The 26,504-nt window shown below is 33.7% G+C and overlaps 5 protein-coding genes across 8 annotated transcripts; all 5 read left to right on the top strand.

The window, feature by feature from the left end:
- The first annotated feature begins 8,017 nt into the window (after window positions 1-8,017).
- LOC132062663 (non-specific lipid-transfer protein 1-like) lies at window positions 8,018-8,811 on the top strand. The gene is made up of 2 exons (XM_059455197.1): window positions 8,018-8,471; window positions 8,575-8,811. Exons 1-2 carry the CDS (start codon window positions 8,134-8,136, stop codon window positions 8,585-8,587), a joined length of 351 nt encoding a protein of 116 aa, XP_059311180.1. The 5' UTR covers window positions 8,018-8,133; the 3' UTR covers window positions 8,588-8,811.
- A 2,865-nt stretch (window positions 8,812-11,676) lies between these two features.
- LOC132062662 (non-specific lipid-transfer protein 1-like) lies at window positions 11,677-12,587 on the top strand. Of its 2 annotated transcripts, none has more exons than XM_059455196.1 (2): window positions 11,677-12,198; window positions 12,311-12,587. In XM_059455196.1, the coding sequence occupies exons 1-2, from the start codon at window positions 11,861-11,863 to the stop codon at window positions 12,315-12,317; spliced, it is 345 nt and encodes a 114-aa protein (XP_059311179.1). In that variant the 5' UTR covers window positions 11,677-11,860; the 3' UTR covers window positions 12,318-12,587. The 2 variants fall into 2 exon arrangements, with proteins under 2 accessions (XP_059311179.1, XP_059311178.1); XM_059455195.1 differs by having other exon boundaries at window positions 11,727-12,198; window positions 12,305-12,519.
- A 2,748-nt stretch (window positions 12,588-15,335) lies between these two features.
- LOC132062661 (non-specific lipid-transfer protein 1-like) lies at window positions 15,336-16,256 on the top strand. Of its 2 annotated transcripts, none has more exons than XM_059455194.1 (2): window positions 15,336-15,761; window positions 15,876-16,256. In XM_059455194.1, exons 1-2 carry the CDS (start codon window positions 15,424-15,426, stop codon window positions 15,880-15,882), a joined length of 345 nt encoding a protein of 114 aa, XP_059311177.1. In that variant the 5' UTR covers window positions 15,336-15,423; the 3' UTR covers window positions 15,883-16,256. The 2 variants fall into 2 exon arrangements, with proteins under 2 accessions (XP_059311177.1, XP_059311176.1); XM_059455193.1 differs by having other exon boundaries at window positions 15,870-16,220.
- Window positions 16,257-19,120: 2,864 nt separating this feature from the next.
- LOC132062660 (non-specific lipid-transfer protein 1-like) lies at window positions 19,121-19,835 on the top strand. Of its 2 annotated transcripts, none has more exons than XM_059455191.1 (2): window positions 19,121-19,551; window positions 19,651-19,835. In XM_059455191.1, the coding sequence occupies exons 1-2, from the start codon at window positions 19,232-19,234 to the stop codon at window positions 19,655-19,657; spliced, it is 327 nt and encodes a 108-aa protein (XP_059311174.1). In that variant the 5' UTR covers window positions 19,121-19,231; the 3' UTR covers window positions 19,658-19,835. The 2 variants fall into 2 exon arrangements, with proteins under 2 accessions (XP_059311174.1, XP_059311173.1); XM_059455190.1 differs by having other exon boundaries at window positions 19,645-19,835.
- Window positions 19,836-23,690: 3,855 nt separating this feature from the next.
- LOC132062659 (uncharacterized) lies at window positions 23,691-25,326 on the top strand. The gene is made up of 2 exons (XM_059455189.1): window positions 23,691-23,885; window positions 24,657-25,326. Exons 1-2 carry the CDS (start codon window positions 23,775-23,777, stop codon window positions 24,984-24,986), a joined length of 441 nt encoding a protein of 146 aa, XP_059311172.1. The 5' UTR covers window positions 23,691-23,774; the 3' UTR covers window positions 24,987-25,326.
- Window positions 25,327-26,504: the final 1,178 nt, after the last annotated feature.

The following is a 26,504-nucleotide window of genomic DNA, read 5'->3' as shown; positions in this document are numbered from 1 at the left end:
CCTTTCCTTTTAGATTGTGTTAACAATCCTTTTTGTAGGTAAGAGGCAAGGTTCCATGTCCCCCTCTAACCATTGTAAGTTCGTTTGACTTAAATATAACATGGTAGGGGTCTAGCCAAACCCCCTGCGTCATAGGCTCACAACCTATTGGCGATGGCTTAATTTTACAAAAAAAAAAAGAGATGACACAACACTTACTAGGAACACATACTAGGATGATCATACAAGAGGTGTTCTGTCAAGGCAGTTTGAAAATGAAGATTGCAAGAATTCCGGCACATATGAATTTGTATCATAGTTGAGTCTAGTTTTAGATAGTTTTTGAGACACCTTGCTTTACAAATTTTGATAGTTTTTGAGACACTTTGCTTTGCAAATTTTGAATCTGTTTTTAGTCGAGTCTGATGTTTGTACCGAACCTTGTTGCTTTGGTAATAAAATTGCTTAGTTACCAAAAATAACGTGCTTTCCTAGTACTTATTTTTTTTATCTGAAAGCAATCTTACTAAATGAAATCCAAAAACACAAACCTCTAGCCTCGTGCAATAAAACGGAAGGTTCCTAGAAGAGAAGTAATTCATTTGCCAAAAAGATGAAAAATATATCATTGAGCTGTTATCTCTCTTTCTTTAAAAAATTGCAGTACGACAAAACTTCTACTTTTCCCTTTTCCTTTGTTTTTTGGTGGCACGCATCGGATATAACAGAGGGCTTTTATATATTACTATTAGTAATAGAGTATTCGAATTTGTAAAGTGCTAAAACCTACTTCTCCGTTTAAAATAAATCAATTTAAAGTTTTTAAATTATTTTTTTATGATCGCACAAATATTATCAAATATTTAAAATCATAATTTTTTATATCTTGTAATCATATAAACAAAGTTATGATATATTTAACATCACGAATTTAAAAAAAAAAAAATCTTATTTTCTTAACTTTATGTCAAGTTAATTATGTTCGCATAATTTGAAACACGAATGATATAAATTTCTTTCACATCAAGCTGGAGGGCTGGTTGAATATGACGGCTTGACCGGTCCAGCCGGATGGATCATGTGTGCAAAATCCCAAATTAAAAAGAAAATTAATAGAATATACTTAAAGACTTCGTTGAACTTTTTTTTTTAATTATCTTAAACCAGCCGAACTTTACTTGCATTATATAAACCAGACCATATAAGACTATAGTTAGTCATACACTGGGTACTTAATGATTAGTTTCACTTAATGTGTGCCCACGTGTGGCATGATATAAATATAAATTAAAGCATTAACATTGTGAAACAAAAAACACATGCTTAATGGACGAAGTTGGATGGTTTAAATAATGCTAACACTAAAATTAGGAGTGATAAAATTCGGAGCTGAATAGACGAATTAAACTGTACTTAATCAATAGATGAGTTATTATCCAATCCTGCCCAAAATTAATATGTACCTACTAAATAATTGGTGAAAACTCAACACACCCAACTCTTATATCAAGTTTTAATTAATTTATTTATTTTCTTATAATTTATTTAACTACCAAATAAAGTTAATAAGAAATACTTTCTTGAATGTAGCTATACATAATATATCAATGGAGAAGAATATTTAAATATTTTAACAAAGTTTTTCTGGATCATTTTAAACTATATACTTAGCTAAACCAGCCCAACTTTTAGATTTGCTAAAGTTGGGGGTCAAGTTGCCCTGAGTTACTAAATGGGTGAGGTAACTAATCTACCCAAACTTGAATAGATTGGACTGATCACATTTTCATTGGTTAATTTTGTCTACCCCTTCTTTGGTTGGTACATATTGTATTCAGGGGCGGATCTTACACTATATATATATATATATAAAAGATTTTCTTTAATTTATTTTTTACGTACATAGATAGATTTTGAATCTCATAAACACAAGACTAGAGATTGACCCAGTGATTTAGGGAGTTTGCTTTGAAATTTACCTTAAAGTTTCAAGTTAAAATCTCAACGCTGTATTTTTATTTTTCAAACCCCCTGAGTGAAATTCTAAATCCGTCCTTTGGTTGTATTATTCCTTTAAATACAATATTTTTTATTGTTACTTAAAGTTTATAGTATCGCATCATCAAATCTGTCGTTACGTCAAAATGAAAAGTCTCATTTTATATAACAATTGATTTGGTGCGATCGCCACATTTTTATTATTATTTTGCCTTTGCTTATTATTAATTTGAACTACCCGCCGAACTTTTAAATTTGCTAAATTTGCGGGTCAAGTTAAGCTGAGTTGCTAAATGGGTGAATCATTTCCCTGCCCAATCTTGAAGAGATTGGACAACTTTCATGAGCTAATTTTATCTAGGGAAAGTCACACAAGTACAACTTTTTGAAATGGTAATTAAAAAGATTGCAACTATTTTCTAAAAATTACATAAATACGATTTATTCAAAATTTTGACTTTTTAATTACAAAAATTCAATTTTTCACATTCCTAAAATATCAATAATACTTAATTTTAGGAGTTACTACCATTAATACATATCCACTTTTTACAAATCTATGAAAAGGGCACGAGAGAGAATGTAATATTTCAAATAAACAAAACAAAATCAATTTCAAATCCCATATTCCATCTACCGTTTTCAAAAATATTTTTTTCTTTCGTTTCCTCCCCTTTATTCCTTTTTTATTTTTTATTTTTACTTCATAACTGATGCAATTATTTTTTTGTGACTAAAAGAAATTATTTGAATATATTAATATTAAGAAAAGTACATGAAAAGATGGTATATGGTATAAGAAAAGTACATGAAAATATACCTAAAAAAGTATATGTTATATTAAAATTGGCAAATTTAACTGAAAAGATGATAACAAAATATTTATGGATATAATAGTAGAATTCGTATATTTAATTTTGTATATTATATATAGTATATAATATAATGATACCTTTTGTGTATATAGTATATAATATTACAATATACCTAATATATGAATATATTACTATACGTGCCAACCAATTCTAGTCTACAATGACACATATATATATATATGGCACCACCTTGGGGGACCCGCGGAATCCATGCACTCACTCAATCCACGATTTTGGGACTAACATCGGATATCGGACTCTCACATCACTCTCATTTAAAAACTGAGCCCAGCTCATCACAGTGTTTCATCAAGTACCAACAGTGTATCAACAGTATATCATGAAGAATGAGAATGCGTGTAATGTATGTGTCAATATCAATAATCAGATCAATATCTCAAGTACCAGCATGAATACATCAACACTATCATGATAGACTACACAAGTCATATGGAACTCTATCATGAATTAACCTTTTTTTTTTTTTTTTTTTTTTTTGCTTAAAACTCATGAATTAGCTTGCTAGTAGATTGTGCTGGAGCTTTCTAGGTAAGCAATTATTGTGTTTTTATATGCATTTAATTATGTCATCACTAATATAAGGTATCTCCTTATTTTTAACTTTTTATTCATAACAATAATTTCCTTGTTTTTAACTTTAAGTTGCATAATTTGTAATATCTAAATTAGTTGTATATTATATAATTATCTCTTATATATCTTGTATTCATGAAAGTCCCCCTTTTATCTAACCAAAAAATTTAGGCCTTAAATTAAGTTGAAACAGTTTAACAAACTTGATCCAAGAAATTGCACGGTTTCCCTTAAAATGGGTTGGTCTTTAATTTTTAACAAACTTGATCCAAGAAATTGCACGGTTTCCCTTCAAATGCGTTGGTCTTTAATTTTAGTCCTTTAAATAAGCTGGTTTTTAATTTTTGTCATTCAAAATTGCATTTATGCCTAACGGGGCATAAGTTTTTTAAGACAAGGAAACATAACTTGTCAGATATTATGATACGAAAATATAAACTTATGCCCCGCAAAAAAATTATTTATCTTGAGGGACAAAACTTAAAGACCAACACAAAATAGGGTCAAAAGTGCAAATGACCCCACTTGATCTCCACCGAAATAGGCCATGCCCTAAGAGAGACCGATCAGCCGTAGGAATTCAGCTGAAAAAAAAAAGTGAATAATCAGTCAGAAGACTAATGCAATCTAGTCCTCACAATGATCATTGCATATTATTTTCATTTCATTTGGTTCCAATTACTTAAAACATTCTTTAGAACTTCTCTTTACATATAATTTTTATGTCCTCTCAAGGTTAGTCGTCTGACTTGTATATTTTGAATTAATACCTAAATCCTTTAAACTATTCATATTTATTTGTTTAATACTTAAACTATGGGTTTGACTATTACCCTGAACTATAACATTTCCTCTACTAAAACCCTTCATACAGTGCCAAGTGGTAGAACTATAATAGTGGATATTTTTTTCTGAAAATCTGAAAGTTCGCTAGTGATGCCAAAGAAATTGTAGTCAAGTCCTTATGTCTGCATGTATGATAATCAATCTCTTTTCTTTCCTCATCCTAGAAGGCTACTTAAATTCTTGATTATTTCTCTCTTAAGGATATCTTCATGTAATTCACTCTTAGCAATATAATACAGAGATTTTAGTACCCATAGCAGAATTTATGTATTTGGTTCAGACTTTAATCCTACTCGACCAACTCCTGAGGGTAAACTCAATATCGAGTGAACATGAATATTAAGTATGCTCAAAGTTTGAATAAACACGTGTTGACAAAAGACTATTGGAAAACAAATATCCCCCCTTTGGACCGATAGTCAGATAACCATAAACTTGCACTAGTTGTTAATACTAGTCAAAGCACAAATAGCACCACATAAGTTTCAAGTTACCCATTCATTCAGTTCCCTTTCTTAATCTCTTCGTACTACGTTTAAAGGGGCTTGGTTTTGCTTTAAGTAGAAAAAGAAACATTGTCTTTTTTTTTTTTTTCCACGGTCCGTGATCGAAATCTTTAGCATTGGGCGACTAAATCCGTATTCGTGCCGCGTAGGGCTCCATTCGGGGGGAAGCGCTACCTACCCCTTTTCCATGTCGGGATTGAGGAAGGCTTACGGTTAAGAAGAAAGCATTCCATCCGTTATACCACATCCTTTATTGGTGAAAAAGAAACATTATCATTCACAGAGAGAAATGACAATTATCCATATTCATTTTTCCAGTGACATTAAAACACCAAAATACATCAGTTCTCATCACTTACATTTCTATTATATAGAAGCCCCGTAAGGGGACCAACACAGCAGCTCATGGTTGTACCATGGGCTTTAAAAATTGTACCCCCATTAAATTCTTGTACCATGAGCTATATAATTTGTACACTTTATCCAACTATTTTTATATCCCATGTAGACATGTGTCATAATCTTAATATTTATTACCTTCATTACGATAGACGTATGCACTTTAAATTTAATTCTTCGACATATTTATTTCTAGTGTACTTTTACTTTTTCACTTTTGACTTTTGGTATTTCTATTGAATATTTATTCTCTTCTCATGTATAGACATATGCGGCTCAATTTTAATTCTCCTACACAAATTTATTTCCTCCATGCACTTTAATTTGTTCACTTTTGACTTTTCACATTCTTTGAGAATTAATAAATCCCACGTGGATATATGTCATAGTTCTGAATATTTATTTTCTTCTCATATATACACGTGTGCACTTCTATTTTAATTCTCCGACACATATTTATTTCTTCCGTGCACTTTTACTTGTTCATTTTGACTTTTCACGTTATTTAAGAATTAATAAATGAAGTACTCCTTATGTCCCATATTACTTGGTCACGTTACTATCTTTTGACTTTTCACGTTCTTTAAGAATTAATAAAAATGAATTACTCCCTTCGTCCATAGTAACGTAGACATGTGTCATAGTATTTAATATTTAATAAGCGGCTTTGGGGGGGGGGGGGGGGAAGGGCGAACACGACTCATAAGTGGCTTGGGGGGTACGAACACAAGTCGCCCAAACTTGTACCAAAAGCTTAACAAATTGCACATGCAATGAATGCTTGTACTATAAGCTATATAACTTGTACACTTTACCTAACTATTTTTTAATCCCACGTGAACATTTCTAATATGTCATAATACTTAATATTTATTCCATAGACGTATGCATTTCAATTTTAATTCTCCACTACATTTATTTGCTCCATGCACTTTTAGTTGTTCACTCTTGACTTTTCGCGTTCTTGAAAAATATAATATGTGTGTGTCCAAATTACTTGTTCATTTATAAAACCAAAATAAAATTAATCATTTCTAGTCAATATTCTTGAAAATAGTCTATTGGAGAGAGACTATGACAAATGTCTAAGTGGATAAAAAAGTAGTTGGTTAAAATGTGCAATTTATATAACTTTTGGTACAAATTTGCATTGCTATTGTTCGTCCTCTTTTCCTTCTTTGTCAATACTTTACTTATATTACTCTCCTTTGCATTCTCTGATTATTGTTTCTTTACATTTATAAAATGTATTAGTTTATATTTTCATTTTGGAATTAAAATTTGATGATTTACGATATAACATATCGCATTTCTAATATGTCATAATACTTAATATTTATTCCATAGACGTATGCACTTCAATTTTAATTATCCGACACATTTATTTCCTCATATTTTTTAGTTAATTTAATTAAAATTTTTTATTAGTTTTGCTTTTAAAAAAACCAATATATACAACAATTTATTAGTTAATTGATTGAGACAGATATCAACTTGTCAGTATACATATGAGATATTAAACAATTTAAAAGAAAAAATCTAAAATCAAAATATTAATTTTCCCTCACCTTCTTACTAATTTTCTTTTTCACATTGATGAACAACTTTCATTGTCATGATTATTACAAATTTTTAAAAATTATTTACAAAATACAAACCTTAAAGACATGCTAATTAAAGTGAATAAACATGTTCGGCCCGTGCGAGCCCATGCATCGCACGGGCATATATGGCTAGTAAATTCCTATATGGGAGAATTTTTTTAATTTTTAAAGGGACTAATTTTTCTCATTCTTTTTGGTTCACCCGGGGTGACAGGAGGGAGTAACAAGTTTTCACGCTAATCAGAACAATCACCATGATCAAAATAATCATTTAGTCGTTTTCATCATTAGATGTTTTAATTCTGCTCCAATGTTCATTATCAAAAATTCTACTCCAATGTCTTCACTGCTAAATGTTCTAGTCATGCATTGATCACATCTTCTAGGGAAAAAGATTTATATCTTTTACAAATCATTATTGGGACTTTCTTCTTTCCTTTCTTTTTGTCATAAAGTAAATAATTTCATTAGAAGAAGGGCAAAAATGAGCCCGCATACAAGAGGTGTACCAAAAATAGAATACCTTACTAAAACAGGGGGGTGTTCTTGTTTTCTTTACAAATGATATGCTAAGAAAACCAACCAAGTGCTGCACAAATTACCAAAGATTGAGGGCATATTCCACTGGTTTACTTCGAAGTCTGATCCAAGTTAACTAATTTAAGACTTAAATGCATTAGATAAGTTTGAGTGCATCCAATCCAATTCACAAACTTTGTTTGCACACAAAGCTTACAAGGAAATGATGATCAAGAAAGTTACTTGATGCAGTGGGTAATTAATATAAGGAATAAATTGATACATCAATGTGTAAGTTATACTTAAACAACATGCATGATTTACCTTTGTGTCATATTGGCACACAAAACATAGATATGTATTTCGCGATGGCCATTTTTATTGCAACCGATAAATCTGCTGTTCTCAGCTAATTGGGCAGATGGCCAATTAAGGCTGCAAAAGGAAGAAAGCAGTTTTCTGATGCAAAAGAGATTAGGTTTGTTGAATTCTTTTATCCCTAAGCACCACTAGCAGAGGAAGGCTGAAGCATCATCAATACCAGCAAATAACCATCATAACATGTCAGATTATTTGGTCTTTTCTTCTGCAACAAATCAGGAAATGACATAACAAGGAAACGAAATGCCGAAATGACACAACTGATATAACCACAGAAAAGAACAACTTTCTTTTCTTTGCAATTATCAGGATACTATATATACCCTCTCAACACTGTGGATGGCATCGACAAGGGCAATCTAGAAGTCCAAGAAAAATACCTACCTCACTTTGCACTTCAAAACAATCCTTTTTCTTACAGCTGAAGCAAAGATGAAGGGAGTCATCATTTCAGCCATTGTAGTGTTGGCCATGATTCAGCTCATGTTTGAGCCAGCAAAAGCCCTCACTTGTGGACAAGTAGATGCTTCTTTGGCACCATGCATTCCATACCTTACTCAAGGAGGTGAGCCAGGTGCAGCTTGCTGCAGTGGAGTGAAAAGCCTGAAAGGATTGGCCCAAAGCACAGCTGACAAAAAGGCTGCTTGCAATTGTGTCAAGGCTGCTGCTAACCGGTACGCCAACCTTAAAGATGATGCAGCTCAAGCTCTTCCTACCAAGTGTGGTGTCACCATGGATACCCCCATCTCCAGAAACGTTAACTGTGATGCGTAAGTTACATTTTTTATGCATTTCGATACAAGTTTCACTAATAAAAAGTTTCTTTTCTAACTTAAATATTTTTCTGCTTTTTTATTTCTTTTCTGTTGACAGCATCAGTTATTAAAAGAAAGGAGGATAACTATGAGCATCTGCAAGAAAATAAAGAAGGATGACTTCTCAGTGAATCCTCATATTTATTTTGCCTATGTTGTACTTATTTTCTTGTATCTGTAAAATAATGGTTCTGGACTGAGTGACATCCCGAGAACCATTTTTCAGTATCTAAGCTTTATCAAGTTATTCAAGCTTTGTGATACGAATGCCAACACCGAGCATAGTGACAACAATTTACTTTACATGCTTTTATGTTTCCCTTTCGACTAGTTCATTTCTTAAAAGAGGAAAAACCGAAGGAAAATAAATGTAAGTTAATCTACAACCTTTCATGCTTCCATATCAAGTAGTTCCTTACTTCAAAAGAGGAAAACTAGAATGGCACTGTGTTACCAACCTTTCATGCTTCCATATCAAGTAGTTCATTACTTCAAAAGAGGAAAACTAGAATGGCACTGTGTTACCACTTTCTATAGGAAACATCAAGACTTGAGAATGCGTATTTCTCATACATACAGTATTTCTCATACATACACAAGGGTGGGGGGAAGGTCCTCAGCAGAAACAACTAACACTGTACTGACACTTTTCGATAGAAAATATCAATTTTGCAAAGTAACAGACACAGAGTTCTCTTAATGTTAAAATATTACCATGAAAAGAATTCTCCTTTTCCTTCTCAATTGATAAGGTAGAAAAGACAAGACGCTGGGATTAAACAAACTAATGGACTCAAATCCCCTCCGCGTATCCTCAATGATCCTTGAAAGGGTGTTAAATATGAAATTTAATTTGAAATGACTAGATTTTCTCAATAAAGTATGTACACTCAGTGCAATAGCTAGTCCATGTTGGTGTATGTATCATTTCTTTCAAGAAATCTATTTCTTTATAGAAATCTATTTCTTTATAAATATGATAATATAATGAAGACCTCCAGAATAGAAATTTCAAAAACCATAGATTATTTTCCAGAAAGGTCAAACTACACAAAGAACACCGCTTTTTGTTTACAAAGAAAATCATTAGAACAAGTAAATAAAGAATTATAGAAAGCTCACATGAATAAACTTTTAGTTAAAATGGACAAAGGAAAGAACATAAAATTCACTATTCATAATAGGCTTAAACCCTATTTGACTATGCTGGCCCAGGAGTTCTCAAGAACATCTGAACTTGGTTAGAAAATATGTTTTAAACATCCCTGATCTTGTGTATCCCTCAATTTCCCAGACGTGGATAACACATCAAATCAATATTAGACATATTCATGCCATGTCATCATCATCTTCACCAACAGAAAAAAGAAACGTTTTTATCCTTTATTTTGCTCTATTGTTGAAGTTCAAGCTTTCTAGTTTTTCTTCATCATTGTTGAGGTCTAAATCTCTCTTTTTATTTTGCATCCACCATTGTTCCCTGCAAAATTACTTTCCACTAAACTGAACTCTCAACCATGAGCACTGCAATTGCTTTTCTCCCTTAAACCAACAACAACAACATACCCGGTATAATTTCACAAGTGGGGTCTGGGGAGGGTAGTGTAAATGCAGACCATACCCCTACCTCGTGAAGGTAGAGAGGCTGTTTGCGATAGACCCTCCACAAAACCCAATATCCAAAGAAGAAAAATACTTTCTTACTGCATAAAGGTAGTACTTTAACTAATTAGGAAAACAAACTAACCAACACCAGAAGTGCAAATCACAAGCATGCTGCAGGAAAAGACATATGTTGTTCATGTTTCCAACTCCACTTCCAAGTAAATGTATCTTGACTATGAGATAAAATTTTAATTATTTTGATACCATGATAATGCATAAACGAATTAGAAGGTGAAGTAATAAAACTCATATAAGTATTACAAACTCCTGTTGAGTGTTCTGGAATTGAGTTCTCACCAAAAGACAAGGTTAAACAAGCGCGAAGAATCTCAACGTATAGAGGATTCAAAAATAGTGAAATAAAGAAGAAGAGAATATGGGAAGAGATAAAAGTAGATTCAATGGCAGAAGTCTAAACTTTACACACGATTCGTTCTCCTCCTAGAATGATTTTTTAACATGAGCTAGTGGACACCGACGAGCGAATGGATGGATCTTATGGCATCTGAAGTGAAAGAATCTAACACAATGGTCTTGAACCGCGCATTACACAACGCGTTCTGTGAGTCCAGGGACTGTTTCGTACGAGCCAGTAGTCATTTTCCGAACTACCTGCTAGTTGATATTGCTCACAATTCATATAAAAGGAGCACATCTTCCTCCATGAAAGCCACTTATCCATGATGTGCAATCTAATTCCATCTGATTGACTCCAATCTAAGTGAAGCCCTACCTTGCAAAAACTCTTCTTTCCGAGTATTTTACTTGCTTCCCAGCTCTAGTTCTATAAGGCTTTTATTGTCTTGTAACACACCTCAAGGAAAAATCCTTGAAGAAACTTGAAGACAGACCCCTACTTAGATTCCTTACACTTTTCTTATCATATTTGCCTCATTTTCATTATTCTAATAAATTATATCATTATTGCATTATTTACGATTTACATTCAATTGACATAATTGCTAGTGCTTTATCTCGTAATTATTGAACTGTTTAACAATGACAGAAATTTTGATAGTCTGATCCATGAGAAATGTGAAAATTTGCAATAAACCTTACGTTTAACCCTTTCCCCATTAATGATCCAGATTTTTTGGCGTTATATTATCTTCTAATCCGCATCAAGCAGACGTGATAGACTCTAATGCATGTGCACACGATAAGTAGCAGGCAATTGTACTATGGTATTCATCAGAAATACTTTATTTTACCTGAACAGTATGGTTTGCCTTTGTTTTACATTGGCTTACAAAATAGAGGTATCATATTTTGCAGATGGCCAATTAAGGCTGCCAAAGAAAGACAATAGTCTCGTGATTCAAAAGACAATAAGGTCTTATTGAATTATGTTATCCCTCAGCACCACTAATAGAGAAAAAGTGAAGCATCATCATAAATGTCTGCAAATAACCGTCCAAAACTAGTTGCTCTTTCTGCAACAAATTAGGACAGGGGTGACATAATGAGGAAACAAGAAGCCGAAATGACATAACTGATATTACCAAAGCAAAGAACAACTTACTTTTCTTAGCACTTCCTCAATTCCTATAAATACCCTCTTAAGACACTGGCTGGCCATCCACAAGTGCAAAAACAAAACAATAATTCAAAGAAAACCACTTGCCTCACTTCAAACTCAAATTTCACCCATAAACTTACACGAAAAAACTGAAGCAAATATGAAGGGAATCATCATTTCAGCCATTGTAGTGTTGGCCATGATTCAGCTCATGTTTGAGCCAGGACAAGCCCTCACCTGTGGCCAAGTGGATGCTTCTTTGGCACCATGCATTCCGTACCTTACTCAAGGAGGTGATCCAGGTGCAGCTTGCTGCAGTGGAGTGAAAAGCCTAAAAGGATTGGCTCAAAGCACGGCCGACAAAAAGGTAGCTTGCAATTGTGTCAAGGCTGCTGCTAACAGGTACGCAAACCTTAAAGATGATGCAGCTCAAGCTCTTCCTACCAAGTGTGGTGTCACCATGGATACCCCCATCTCCAGAAACGTTAACTGTGATGCGTAAGTTACATTTTTTATGCATGCATTTTGACAGAGGTTTCACTACTAAATTTTTTCTTTTCTGACTTAAATATTTTCTGCTTTTTTATTTCTTTTCTGTTGACAGCATCAGTTATTAAAAGACAGGAGGAAAACTATGAGCATATGCAAGAAAATAAAGAAGGATGACTTCTCAGTGAATCCTTATATTTGTATTTGCCTATGTTGTACTTATTTTCTTGTATCTGTAAAATAATGGTTCTGGACTGAGTGACATCCCGAGAACCATTTTTCAGTATCTAAGCTTTATCAAGTTATTCAAGCTTTGTGATACGAATGCCAACACCGAGCATAGTGACAACAATTTACTTTACATGCTTTTATGCTTCCCTTTCGACTAGTTCATTTCTTAAAAGAGGAAAAACCGAAGGAAAATAAATGTAAGTTAATCTACAACCTTTCATGCTTCCATATCAAGTAGTTCATTACTTCAAAAGAGGAAAACTAGAATGGCACTGTGTTACCACTTTCTATAGGAAACATCAAGACTTGAGAATGCGTATTTCTGATACATACACAAGGGTGGGGGGAAGGTCCTCAGCAGAAACAACTAACACTGTACTGACACTTTTCGATAGAAAATATCAATTTTGCAAAGTAACAGACACAGAGTTCTCTTAATGTTAAAATATTACCATGAAAAGAATTCTCCTTTTCCTTCTCAATTGATAAGGTAGAAAAGTCAAGACACTGGGATTAGACAAACTAATGGACTCAAATACCCTCCGCGTATCCTCAATGATCCTTGAAAGGGTGTTAAATATGAAATTTAATTTGAAATGACTAGATCTGCTCAATAAAGTATGTACACTCAGTGCAATAGCTTGTCCATGTTGGTGTACGTATAATTTCTTTCAAGTAATCTATTTCTTTATAAATATGATAATATAATGAAGACCTCCAGAATAGAAATTTCAAAAACCATATATTATTTTCCAGAAAGGTCAAACTACACAAAGAATACCTCTTTTTGTTTACAAAGAAAATCATTAAAACAAGTAAATAAAGAACTATAGAAAGTTCACATGAATAAACTTTATTTAAAATGGACGAAGGAAAGAACATAAAATTCACTATTCATAATAGGCTTAAACCCTATTTGACACATGTACTTGCACGTTTTCTAATGCTGGCCCAGAAGTCCTCAAGAACATCTGAACTTGGTTAGACAATATGTTTTAAACATCTCTGATCTTGTGTATCCCTCAATTTCCCAGACGTGGATAATACATCAAATCAATATTAGACATATTCATGCCATGTCATCATCTTCACCAACAGAAAAAAAAAAGAAACGGTTTTATCCTTTCTTTTCCTCTACTGTTGAAGTTCAAGCTTTCTAGTTTTTCTTCATCGTTGTTGAGGTCTAAATCTCTCTTTTTATTTTCCATCCACCATTGTTACCTACAAAATTATTTTTGACTAAACTGAACTCTCAATCAAGAGTACTGCAGTTCCTTTTATCCCTTAAACCAACAACAACAACATACCAGTACAACCCCACAAGTGGGGTCTGGGGAAGGTGTGTACGCAGACCTTACCCCTACCTTGTGAAGGTAGAGAGGCTGTTTCCGATAGTTCCTCCACAAAACCCAATATCAAAAGAAGAAAAATACTCTCTTACTGCATAAAGGTACTACTTCAACTAATTAGGAAAACAAAGTAACCAACACCAGAAGTGCAACTCATGAGCATGCTGCTGGAAAAGACATATGTTGTTAATGTTTCCATCTCCACTTCCAAGTAAATGTATCTTGACTATGAGAGAAAATTTTAATTATCCTAATACCATGATAATGCAGAAACGAATTAGAAGGTGAAGCAGTAAAACTCATATAAGTATTACAAACTCCTGTTGGGTGTTCTCGAATTGAGTTCTCACCAAAAGACAAGGTTAAATGAGCACGAAGAATCTCAACGTATGGAGGATTGTGAAATCGAGGAGAAGAGAATATGGGAAGAGATAAAAGTAGATTCAATGGCAGCATTCTGAGCTTTACAGACGATTCGTTCTCCTCCTAGAATGATTTTTTAACATGAGCTAGTGGACACCGACGAGCGAATGGATGGATCTTATGGCATCTTAGTGGACACGTTCTGTGAGTCCAGGGACTATTTCCTATGATCCATTAGTCATTTTCCGCACTACCTGTTAGTTGATATTGCTCACAATTCATATAAAAGGAGCACATCTTCCTCCATGAAAGACACTTATCCATGATGTGCAATCTAATTCCATCTGATTGACTCCAATCTAAGTTAAGCCCTACCTTGCAAAAACTCTTCTTTCCGAGTATTTTACTTGCTTCCCAGCTCTAGGTCTATAAGGCTTTTCTTGTCTTGTAACACACCTCAAGGAAAAACCCTTGAAGAAACTTGAAGACAGACCCCTACTTAGATCCTTACACTTTTTTATCATATTTGCATTATTCTAATAAATTATACCATTATTGCATTATTTACGATTAACATTCAATTGACATAATTGCTAGAGCTTTATCTCGTAATTATTGAATTGTTTAACAATGACAGCAATTTGATAGTCTGATCCATGAGAAATGTGAAAACTTGCAATAAACCTTATGTTTAACCAATTGCCCATTAATGATCCAGATATTTTGGTGTTATATTATCTTCTAATCCGCATCAAGCAGACGTGATCGGCTCTCATGCATGTGCACACGATAAGTAGCAGACAATTGAACTATGGTATTCATCAGAAATGCTTTATTTTACCTGAACAGTATGGTTTGCCTTTGTTTTACATTGGCATACAAAACAGAGGCATCATATTTTGCAGATGGCCAATTAAGGCTGCCAAAGAAAGACAATAGTCTCGTGATTCAAAAGACGATAAGGTCTGTTGAATTATGCGATCCCTCAGCACCACTAATAGAGAAAAGGTGAAGCATCATCATAAATGTCTGTAAATAACCGTCCAAAACTAGTTGCTCTTTCTGCAACAAATTAGGACAGGGGTGACATAATAAGGAAACAAGAAGCCGAAATGACATAACTGATATTACCAAAGCACAAAACAACTTACTTTTCTTAGCACTTCCTCAATTCCTATAAATACCCTCTTAAGACAAGTGCAAAAACAAAAGAATAATTCAAAGAAAGCCACTTGCCTCACTTCCAACTCAAAATTCACCCATAAATTTACACGAAAAAACTGAAGCAAAGATGAAGGGAATCATCATTTCAGCCATTGTAATGTTGGCCATGATTCAGCTCATGTTTGAGCCAGGACAAGCCCTCACTTGTGGGCAAGTGGATGCTTCATTGGCACCATGTATTCCGTACCTAACTCAAGGAGGTGAGCCAGGTGCAGCTTGCTGCAGTGGAGTGAAAAGCCTAAAAGGATTGGCTCAAAGCACGGCCGACAAAAAAGTAGCTTGCAATTGTGTCAAGGCTGCTGCTAACAGGTACGCAAACCTTAAAGATGATGCAGCTCAAGCTCTTCCTACCAAGTGTGGTGTCACCATGGATACCCCCATCTCCAGAAACGTTAACTGTGATGCGTAAGTTACATTTTTTATGCATGCATTTTGACACAGGTTTCACTACTAAATTTTTTCTTTTCTGACTAAAATATTTTTCTGCTTTTTTATTTCTTTTTCTGTTGACAGCATCAGTTATTAAAAGACAGGAGGAAAACTATGAGCATCTGCAAGAAAATAAAGAAGTATGACTTCTCAGTGAATCGTTATATTTATTTTGCCTATGTTGTACTAATTTTATTGTATCTGTAAAATAATGGTTCTGGACTCAGTGACATCCTGAGAACCATTTTTCATTATCTAAGCTTTATCAAGTTATTCAAGCTTTGTGATGTGAATGCCAACACCAAGCATAGTGATAGCAATTTACATTTACATGCTTTTATGCTTCCCTTTCGACCAGTTCATTGCTTTTAAGAGGAAAACCGTAGGAAAATAAATGTAAGTTAATCTTACAACCTTTCATGCTTCCATATCAAGAAGTTCATTACTTCAAAAAGGAAAACTAGAATAGAACTGTGCTACCAGTTTCTTATAGGAAACATCAAGACTTGAGAATGCGTATTTCTGATACATACACAAAGAGAGAGGGGGGGGGGGTGGGTTGTGGCGAAGGTCCTCAGCAGAACAACTAAAACTGTGCTGACACTTTTTGATAGAAAATATTAATGTTGCAAAGTAACAGACACAGAGAGTTCTCTTAATGTCAAAATTTTACCATGAAGAGATTCCTCATTTTCCTTCTAAATTGATATGGTAGAAAAGGCAATGATCCTTGAAAGGGTGTTAAATATGAAATGTAATTTGAAATGACTAGATCTGCTCAATAAATTATGTGCACTCAGTGCAGCAGCTTGTGCATGTTGGTGTATATTTCATTTCTTTCAAGAAATCTATTTCTTTATATATGATAATATAATGAAGACCTCCAGAATAGAAATTTCAAAAACCATAAATTATTTTCCAGAAAGGTCAAACTATACAAAGAAAACGTTTTTTGTTACAAAGAAAATCATTAAAACAAGTAAATAAAGAACTATAGAAAGTTCACATGAATAAACTTTTATGTAAAACGGACAAGGAAAGAACATGAAATTCACTATTCATAATAGGCTTAACACCCAATTTGACAAGGGAAAGAACACAAAATTCACGGTTTTCTAATGCTGGCTCAGGAGTTCTCAAGAGCATCTAAACTTGGTTAGAACATTCTACCTTTTAAACACCTCGGATCTTGTGTATTCCTCAATTTCCCAGACGTGGATAACACATCAAATCAATATTAGATAAATTCATGCCATGTCATCATCATCTTCACCAACAATTTTTTTTTTTTTTTTTATCCTTGCTTTTCCTCTGTTGTTGAAGTTCAAGCTTTCTAGTTTTTTCTTCATCATTGTTGAGGTCTAAGTCTCTCTTTTTATTTTCGATCCACCATTTTTCCCTACAAAATCATTTTCCACACCCTCAACTCTCAACCAAGAGCACTGCAATTCCTTTTCCCTTAAACCAACAACAACAACATACCCAGTGTAACCTCACAACTCACAAGTGGGGTCTGGGGGGTGATGTATATGCAGACATGACCTCTACTTTCACAAGGTAGAGAGGTTGTTTCTGATAGAGCCTTTTCAAAACCAATATTCAAAGAAGAACAATACTCTATTACTGCATCAAGGTACTACTTCAACTAATTAGGAAAACAAAGTAACCAACACCAGAAGTGCAACTCACAAGCATACTACAAAAAAAGACATATGTTGTTCATGTTTCCATCTCCACTTCCAAGTAAATATATCTTGACTATGAGATATAATTTTAATTATTCTAATACCATGATAACGCAGAATTAGAAGGTGAAGCAGTAAAACTCATATAAGTATTACAACCTCCTGTTAGTGTTCTGGAATTGAGTTCTCACCAAAAGACAAGGTTAAACAAGCACAAAGAATCTCAACGTAAAGAGTATTTAAAAATAGTGAAATAGAGAAGAAGAGAACAAGGGAAGAGATAAAGTACCTTCAATGGCAGCATTCTGAGCTTTACAGACAATTCGTCCTCCTCTCAGAATGATTTTTTAACATGAGCTAGTGGACACCGACGAGCGAATTGGATGGATCTTATGGCATCTGAATTGAGAGAATCTAACATAATGGTCTTAAAACCCGCATTTCACAACGCGTTCTGTGAGTCCAGGGACTGTTTCCTATGGTCCAGTAGTTATTTTCCTTAGTACCTGCTGGTTGATATTGCTCACAGTTCTTAAAAAAGGAGCACATCTTCCTCCATGAAAGACACTTATCCATGATGTACAATCTAATTCCATCTGAATGACTCCAATCTAAGTTAAGCCCTACATTGCAAAAACTCTTCTTTCCGAGTATTTTACTTTCTTCAGTTCTATAAGGCTTTTCTTGTCTTGCAACACACCTCAAGGAAAAATCCTTGAAGAAACTTGAAGATATACCCGACTTAGATCCTTACACTTTTCTTATCATATTTGCCTCATTTTCAGTATTCTAATAAATTATACCATTATTGCATTATTTACGAAGGGGAGCCTTGGCATAACTGGTAAAGTTGCTGCCATGTGACCAGGAGGTCACGGGTTTGAGCCGTGAAAATAGCCTCTTGCAGAAATGCAAGGTAAGGCTGCGTACAATAGACCCTTGTGGTCCGGCCATTCCCCGGAGCCCGCGCATAGCAGGAGCTTAGTGCACCGGGCTGCCCCATTGCATTATTTACGATTTACATTCAGTTCACATAATTGCTTGTGCTTTATCTCGTAATTATTGAATTGTTTAACAAGCACAGGAATTTTGATAGTTCGATCTATGTGAAATGTGAAAATTAAATTTGCAATAAACCTTACGTTTAACCCTTTGCCCATTAATGATCCAGATACTTTGGCGTTACATTATCCTCTAATCCGCATCAAGCAGACGTGATCGACTCTCATGCATGTGCACACGATAAGTAGCAGACATTTGAACTATGGTATCCATCAGAAAATGCTTTATTTTACCTGAACAATATGGTTTGCCTTTGTTTTACATTGGCATACAAAACAGAGGTTTCATATTTTGCAGATGGCCAATTAAGGCTGCCAAAGAAAGACAGTAGTCTCATGATTCAAAGGACAATAAGGTCTGTTGAATTATTTGATCCCTAAGCACCACTAATAGAGAAAAGGTGAAGCATCATCATAAATGCCTGCAAATAACCGTCCAAAACTAGTTGCTCTTTCTGCAACAAATTAGGACAGGGGTGACATAATAAGGAAACAAGAAGCCGAGATGACATAACTGATATTACCAAAGCAAGAACAACTTACTTTTCTTAGCACTTCTCTAATTCCTGTAAATACCCTCTTAAGACACTGGCTGGCCATCCACAAGTGCAAAAACAAAACAATAATTCAAAGAAAACCACTTGCCTCACTTCCAACTCAAAATTCACCCATAATCCTCCACTAAAAAGCTCAAGCAAAGATGAAGGCAATCATCATTTCAGCCATTGTAGTGTTGGCCATGATTCAGCTCATGTTTGAGCCAGCACAAGCCCTCACTTGTGGGCAAGTGAATGCTTCATTGGCACCATGCATTCCATACCTTACTCAAGCTTGCTGCAGTGGAGTGAAAAGCCTGAAAGGATTGGCGCAAAGCACAGCTGACAAAAAGGTGGCTTGCAATTGTGTCAAGGCTGCTGCTAACCGATATGCAAATCTTAAAGATGACGCAGCTCAAGCTCTTCCCACCAAGTGTGGTGTCACCCTGGATACCCCTATCTCCAGAAATGTTAACTGTGATGCGTAAGTTACACTCTTTATGCGTTTAGATACAAGTTTCACTATTAAAAAAAAATCATTTCTGACGTAAACATTTTTCTTCTTTTCTGTGGATAGCATCAGTTATTAAAAGACAGGAGGAAACTATAAGCATCTGCAAGAAAATAAAGAAGGATGACTTCTCAGTGAATCCTTATATATCTTTTGCCTACTTTACACTACTTGTAAAATAATGGTCCTGATTTGCATGATGCGGGGGAACCAATTTTCTGTACTCTAAGCTTTATACAGTTATTCAAGCTCTGTGATGTGGATGCCAACAGTGAGCATACTCATGATAGCAATTTACTTTACATGCTTTTTATGCCTCCCTATTAACCAGTTCACTACTTAAAAGAGGAAAAAATGGGAAAAATTAAAAAGTACTATTGCTAATGACCCTATTATATAGAAGGTTAAAAAGCAAGAAGGCACATCTTGATTGAGAATATAATTAAAAGAAAACAAGAAAAGAAATCCGCAGCAAACTAACGGACACCAGAGTTCAACTTGTGATGGACAAACCACTAACTATTTCATCAAGACCAACTGATGAAATCATTAATTGGGAAAATAATTTGCGCTTGAGGTAAATTATCATGAGAAAGATGCGCTGTATAAAGAATCTAGCAGACAATTTATCTCAAGAGGAGCAAAATGAAAACAAATTGAACAAGAACCAATGCAGCGAGTTCTCGATCAGCTCAACATAGATATATCATAAAATATGCTCCAATATTGTTTAAAGCTCGCTAAGGGGGGAAACAATGAAAAAAATGACACCTTGATGATCAATACTTCTATTACTAGAAAGCCATCACTCACTGTGAGTCGAAAATCACATATCTATATTTTGCAAATTCAATATGTACCAATGTGAAACAATAGAATATGTACCATCTTTTGTCAACTTTGATATGTAGAGATGTTGATCTAATGTATTTTCCTATTTCTTAATAGTTAAATATAAAAGGAGGGAAAGGTTTTTGCAATTTTGCACCTTGGCTATGGAAATTGTACTCTCAACCTTAATCATCTTTACCTTAATCATCTTTAGCTATTTTCTTGGGTAGGGTGGCACTGCAACAAGATGTTACGTGTTTTTCTTGAGGATAATTTGATTGCTTCGTTAACCCAAAAGAAACAAACACGAACAGCGAGGCAATAAATCACTGAGGCATTATTTATACCAAGTACTTGTCGCCATTGCTGAAGTTACTTCGCCATCTTGGTAATTATGTTCTACTCTGATGTGTACGTCCAAACATAAAAAGTACTAGAACTTAAAAGATAATTCTGTACTAAATATTGATTCAAAGTCCCCCCTTAAATCTGTTAACACTATAGAAAGTTAAGAAAAATAAGTACATATTATTGGATACGGAAAATTATGGGAAAAAAAAAGGAACTAATTATTTAACCACAGTTAGAACCTTGCTTTAGTCCGTTAAATCGATATGTATTCATAACCTAAGCAAGAATTTGAGAGATGGAGAGGAACCTATCCAAGTTTTCATAATTGGCATACGTTTTCGCTAAGGTATAATAGTATGCTGTACTTAATACAACATGGTTTGCCTTTCTTTAATATTGAGACACACAGAACATAGGTATGTATTTTGCAGATGACTAATTAAGGCTGCCAAAATAAAAGAAGCTTACCTAGTTTGAGGATAAGGTTTGTTAAATACTTCCATCCCAAAGCACCAGCCAGCAGTAGATAAATGGCAAAACGTCATCAATGTCTGCATATAACCGTCACTATCCTCAAGGAAAAGAGAAACTTCTACTACTCTCTCCATCTCAAAACAGTTTGACGCATTTTTCATTTACATGCCCCTCGATAAAGCAACCATTTATAGGGGTACTGTTTTGATTATTTTATGACGTATTTGTAATCTCTCCTTAATAAATATATAATCTATTAATGATAAAAACCTCTTAAATAGTGCTAATTAATATAAAGATAAAATGAAAAAAAGTTATTTAATTTTTATTTTAATTAAATAAAATAATAAATATTTTGAGATAAATATTTTCAATAAAAACATAAATATTTTGAGATGGAGCGAGTAGCACTATATTTGTTCTTTTCAATAACTTCGCCATTTGTCTCTTCATATTGTCACTCGTGCTCCCAGCTTAATGACTTGGTAGTAGAGGTGTCAAATTTGGCGGTTAAAATTTCAACTAAAGGGTTAAAGAATTAAATGGATTAGGGCAAATTTCTTTTAACCGAAGGCGAAAGAAAAAGAAATTTCAACCCAATTTTAGGCGGGCACAGTTAGTAGAAGACTGGCCGCCTAAGTTTTTTTCGTCTTCCGAAATAACATTTTCTAAATAGTTTTTGGTACAATTTTGAACATGAAAATTTTGCAATATGAATTTGAATATTTTACCATCCATTCTTGCGCAAATTCATATCATAGAAGAAAAAATTCAAGAGAACAAAAATAAATTATTATTTTTAATCACTAATCCAGATCACGTTCAAAAGAAATTAAACATAATATAAATTCTAAGACTAAAAAGTACTGCTCCAATTTCTAATTACTACTTAGTAGTAAATATATTCTTTTTTCTCATTACATTTAATCTTTTTGTTTAATTTACTTATATTTAAAAAAAATTATTATTCTTTTCTAGCCTCCAGTACAATTTCGGCCACTCAAGTCAATCGGGCCATGCACAAATTTGGGCTTTTGAGTCTTCACTTATATGAAATAAAAATGTATTCAACCCTACTTAAATAAAGGGTTGGGTTGGGCTGGCCTCGCGGGCTATGCCCATATTGACAGCTCTACTTAGTAGTACTGCGTCCGTCTCATGTCAGCCTTATTAAAAATATTTATCATTTTACAAAATTCAAGATAAAATTAAGTACATTTTTCATTTTACCCTTTATATTACTACAACATTTAAGAGAGTTTATCATTGATGGAGTTAGCATAGGTATATAGTACTCTCTTCGGCTCAAAATAAGTGTCCTCGTACTTTATCAAGAAGGAATTAATTGTTAAATTTTATATTTATCCCTATTTAGATAAGTGAATTTTATGCAATCAATAAAGTATATTAGTTAGGTAGTATTTAGTTAAGGGCAGTTTTGTCAAATATCAAAAAAAAATTGGAGTTAATAATTTTTTAAAGATTTTGTTAAAAGGCTGGACATTTATTTTGAACATATTAATTAAGGAGAGATAAGAGAGTAAACGAGTGAAAATGCTACCTTTATTAATGCTTCAAAAAGGGATGTGTAATTGAAAACACGTCAACTATCTTGAGACTGGGCAATAGTTTAATCAAAAATGATTTTTTTTTCTTTTAAGTTCCTCATTCGATGTTCGGTACCCACATTGAGCCTGACTAAATTTGGATTTGTGTCGGAAAGTCCCACATAAGAGGTAAAGTGCTTCCAAACAAAGTTGACTCCGTACCCAGTAGAACTGGAATCTGAAATCTCTGATTAAGGATGATAGACTACTTACCCCTCCAACGTAACCTGATTGCGGTAAGAGGGTTGGTAAGTGAAGGAGTTTTATTTGTAATTCTTCCCTTTTATATTATCTTTTCATTTTTGGTTCACATAGTAGTGGACTTTCTAACAGTCTTCAATGTTCCATATGTCTCAATGTTAGGGATATTGAGATCTTTTCATTTTTCCCTCCGTATTTTGGTTAAATATTTTCCTTAAAAAGTATTTTTAACAAATCAAATATCAAAGAATTACTCTTTCTATCTCAATTTATGTCGCATTTTTCACTTCTCAAGATTCAAATTGCATGAATTTTAGTTAACATTTTAAGACATATTTTTTCACTAAATTAATATGAGAAAAATTGCAACATATAGTACTTTTCATGTAGTTTTCAAATATATAAATTTTAATCTTAATATATTGAGTTAATCTTATCAAATTTATTTCAAGGTTTATAATCAAATAACATCAAAAAGCAAAAAGTGTCACGGAGAGAGTATTTATTTATTGAAAAAAAAAATAGTAGTAGTACTTTTCAGAAATTATTTTCCATTGTGCCAACCACATAATTGGAACCCTTATTAGTCCCAAAAAATTTTTTTTGTTGACGTTCGTCGAATTTTCCTCGACCCGACCTCTGGACCGGCAGATTCCTTTGTCTAATATTAATGAATTCTCCATTGTGAATCCAATCAGTCATTTAAAAGGTTTAGCTCCGGTTAATATTTCCATGGATCGTTGGACAGGAATCTTGAAGGTGCCATTGTACACTAATAGCACCACTTATTATCGAGTTGCTGCTTCTCTTTGCCTCTCTCCTTCTACTAATAAATCTCTCTCTGTAAGTTCTTTGTAAACCTTAAATCCTGTTGAGAGTTTAATTATTCAAACATCCCACCTCCCAAGCAAATTCACTTTTTTCTTTTTTCGGAATTGCCATTTTAATATTGTAGCTAGCTATCTGGATCAATCCATCAAGAACTGTGCTTCAATTCCAAATTAGTTGGGGTCGTTTATATTTATTGGTTCTTGCTACCCTTCAATTCTTAATTCGTAGGGGTCATTTATATGTATAAGTCCTTTATACTATATCTATTTAAGAGCACTTACATATGTGGGCATGTTGAACTTATTGAATTCATCAACGTTGGACTATTTTTATACTGGCATCAACTTACTATGAGTTCTCGCGTAGCAAAGTTCACATAAGCCGAGCTTAGTGAAGGCGGCTCTACATAGACGAAGAAGAAGGAGAAGTTCGAGGGGGGCATGGGTCGTTTAGAGTGATTTTGTAAAGTAGAGACGTTTTTAGTTTATTTTTGGTCTTCCCATGAGACCCTATTAGTCTATAGATGATTGGGTCTCAATCATAGAGAACCATATTTTGGTGTAGGTGCTCTACTTTTGTTATATGGGCTTTGTCTCTTTATTTATAAAATCATTTACCTGATAATAAAAAAATGTATATACTGTAAAAGGAATGTTTGTTTTTAGTTGAAGTGATGGACATGTTAGCCATTTACTCTTTTGGATAGCAAGAAAGTTGTTCTTTCTTAATTGGTTTTAATCGAATGACCTGCTCCTAATGTCTTGCGTTTTGTATGAGAGGTAGGTGCCTGCTGCAAATGCTATTTTTTTCAACGGAGATAAGATTGAAGGGACAGGAAATCCAGTGATTGAGAGGCTATCTGACCTGCAGAAAATTGCTGAAATCTTGGTTTCAAAATTTGGGAATTCTATCAATGCTTGGGTTGTTGAGGCACCTGTATTCAATGGACCTTTTGCGGTTTATAAGGACTTTATCCCTTCTGTCAATGAATATGGAGAGCCAAAATCTTATGACGCAGATGGTTTCCCTGCATCTTCCTCCATTGTCTTGCTTTTATGGAATTGCCTGAAAGAGGTATTATTGCTCGAAGTACTTGCCTTGGTCTTTCACTGATCACCATGTACTACTTTTTAGTTAAGTTAGTTCAACTTGATTGAAATAGAAAACTTAAGGTAATGATCCTTGTTAGAGTCTCGGAATAGATTGTAAAGTCTTTTTGGCCCTCTAAATAGATTGTAAGTCTTTTCGGCCCTAGGAAGCTATTTCTGCAGTTTCTTGTAGCGACTATGTCCATCTTGGCTCTGTAATTTAGGTAAATATCACACTATTCTCAAGAAAAACCTAAATAAGCCCAAAGTAAAGGGTTTGACCATTTACCTGTAGTCTATCTAGTGAAGGAAGAAGTCCTTTGGGCTGTTTTGACTAGACATTGCACTGAAAATGTTTGTGGGAAGACATACTTATTTCTACAGTGTCCAATAGCTGCAAATTTATGGAATATGTTTTTAGTACTTTTTGGACTCAAATGGGTCATGCCGCCCACGTTGCTAATTTAATTCTGTTTGCAGTAACATAGCAATTAGGTAAATACCTCAAATACGTTAATTTTCATTTCATGTCATGTTACTAATTTTTTGGTTACTATAAATACTGAAGCAAACACTACATAACATTCTTCCTTTTCCATTCCAGAATTTTCTTCCCAATTTTTCATTACTATTATTTTGCTCATTTTGATTTGAAATTCTTCTTGCAAAAAGTTTCTTTTTTCTCCTTCTCAATGTGGTGTTTTTACCAATATTATTAATTTTATATACAATTCTAGCGCACAATTTTTATTTGTTAGGAAATGGGGGAGAATTGCATATGGCGTTATTTGATATGGCGTTATTTGTAAGAAGTATCCGTCAGAATTCAAAACTTGAAGAATACATTATCATTAGCGATATATAATTTTGTTACTCTTTTCATTTGTTTCAAGTTTGTACATAGTTATAGTGTGAATTCAATTTAATAATTTTATCTTTTCTGGGGTAAATGGCCTATTCTAAATTTTATGAATAATTGTATTAATTTCTTATTGGATTTTGATTACTCCATTATTTATGAATAAATTAAATAACAAAGATGAGTATGATTTTCTACATGCTCCAAAAACAAATGACATCTTTAGAAAATATAGGTATTTCTTTCATCTCAAAATATTTGATATGATTTGTGTACACTTGCAAACAATAATAAAGGGAACCTTAAAGAACGACTCAACTTCCTCACACTTGCTATAGGTCCTTCAATTTTGACAAAATATTATTTTCTTTAAATCAACTATGGTTATGCCTGTATGTCTCTTAAGCTTTGTTTTCCTTAACCTTTTTATTGAATTTATAAAGAACCCGATGAGTTTACCGTAGTGGCAAGAGAAATTAATCAAGGAAGGGTGATCTTTGAGATTTTTAATAAAATAATTGGAAAAAAGAAGAAGAAATGAATTGGTTACTCAAGGAAAGATAACAACTTCTGATTTTTTGGATGGATATAACTATGAGAAAGAAAAGGGAAAAAGGAAAACCAAAAATATGTATTGTAGTATGCTATATTTTTGATAAATATTTGATTATCTAAATTTATTTT

This window comes from Lycium ferocissimum, chromosome 7, assembly GCF_029784015.1.
Source record: "Lycium ferocissimum isolate CSIRO_LF1 chromosome 7, AGI_CSIRO_Lferr_CH_V1, whole genome shotgun sequence".
Lineage (NCBI taxonomy): Eukaryota > Viridiplantae > Streptophyta > Magnoliopsida > Solanales > Solanaceae > Lycium > Lycium ferocissimum.
Note: the sequence above shows the minus strand (reverse complement) of the source record. Positions and strands in the feature narration are given on the sequence as shown.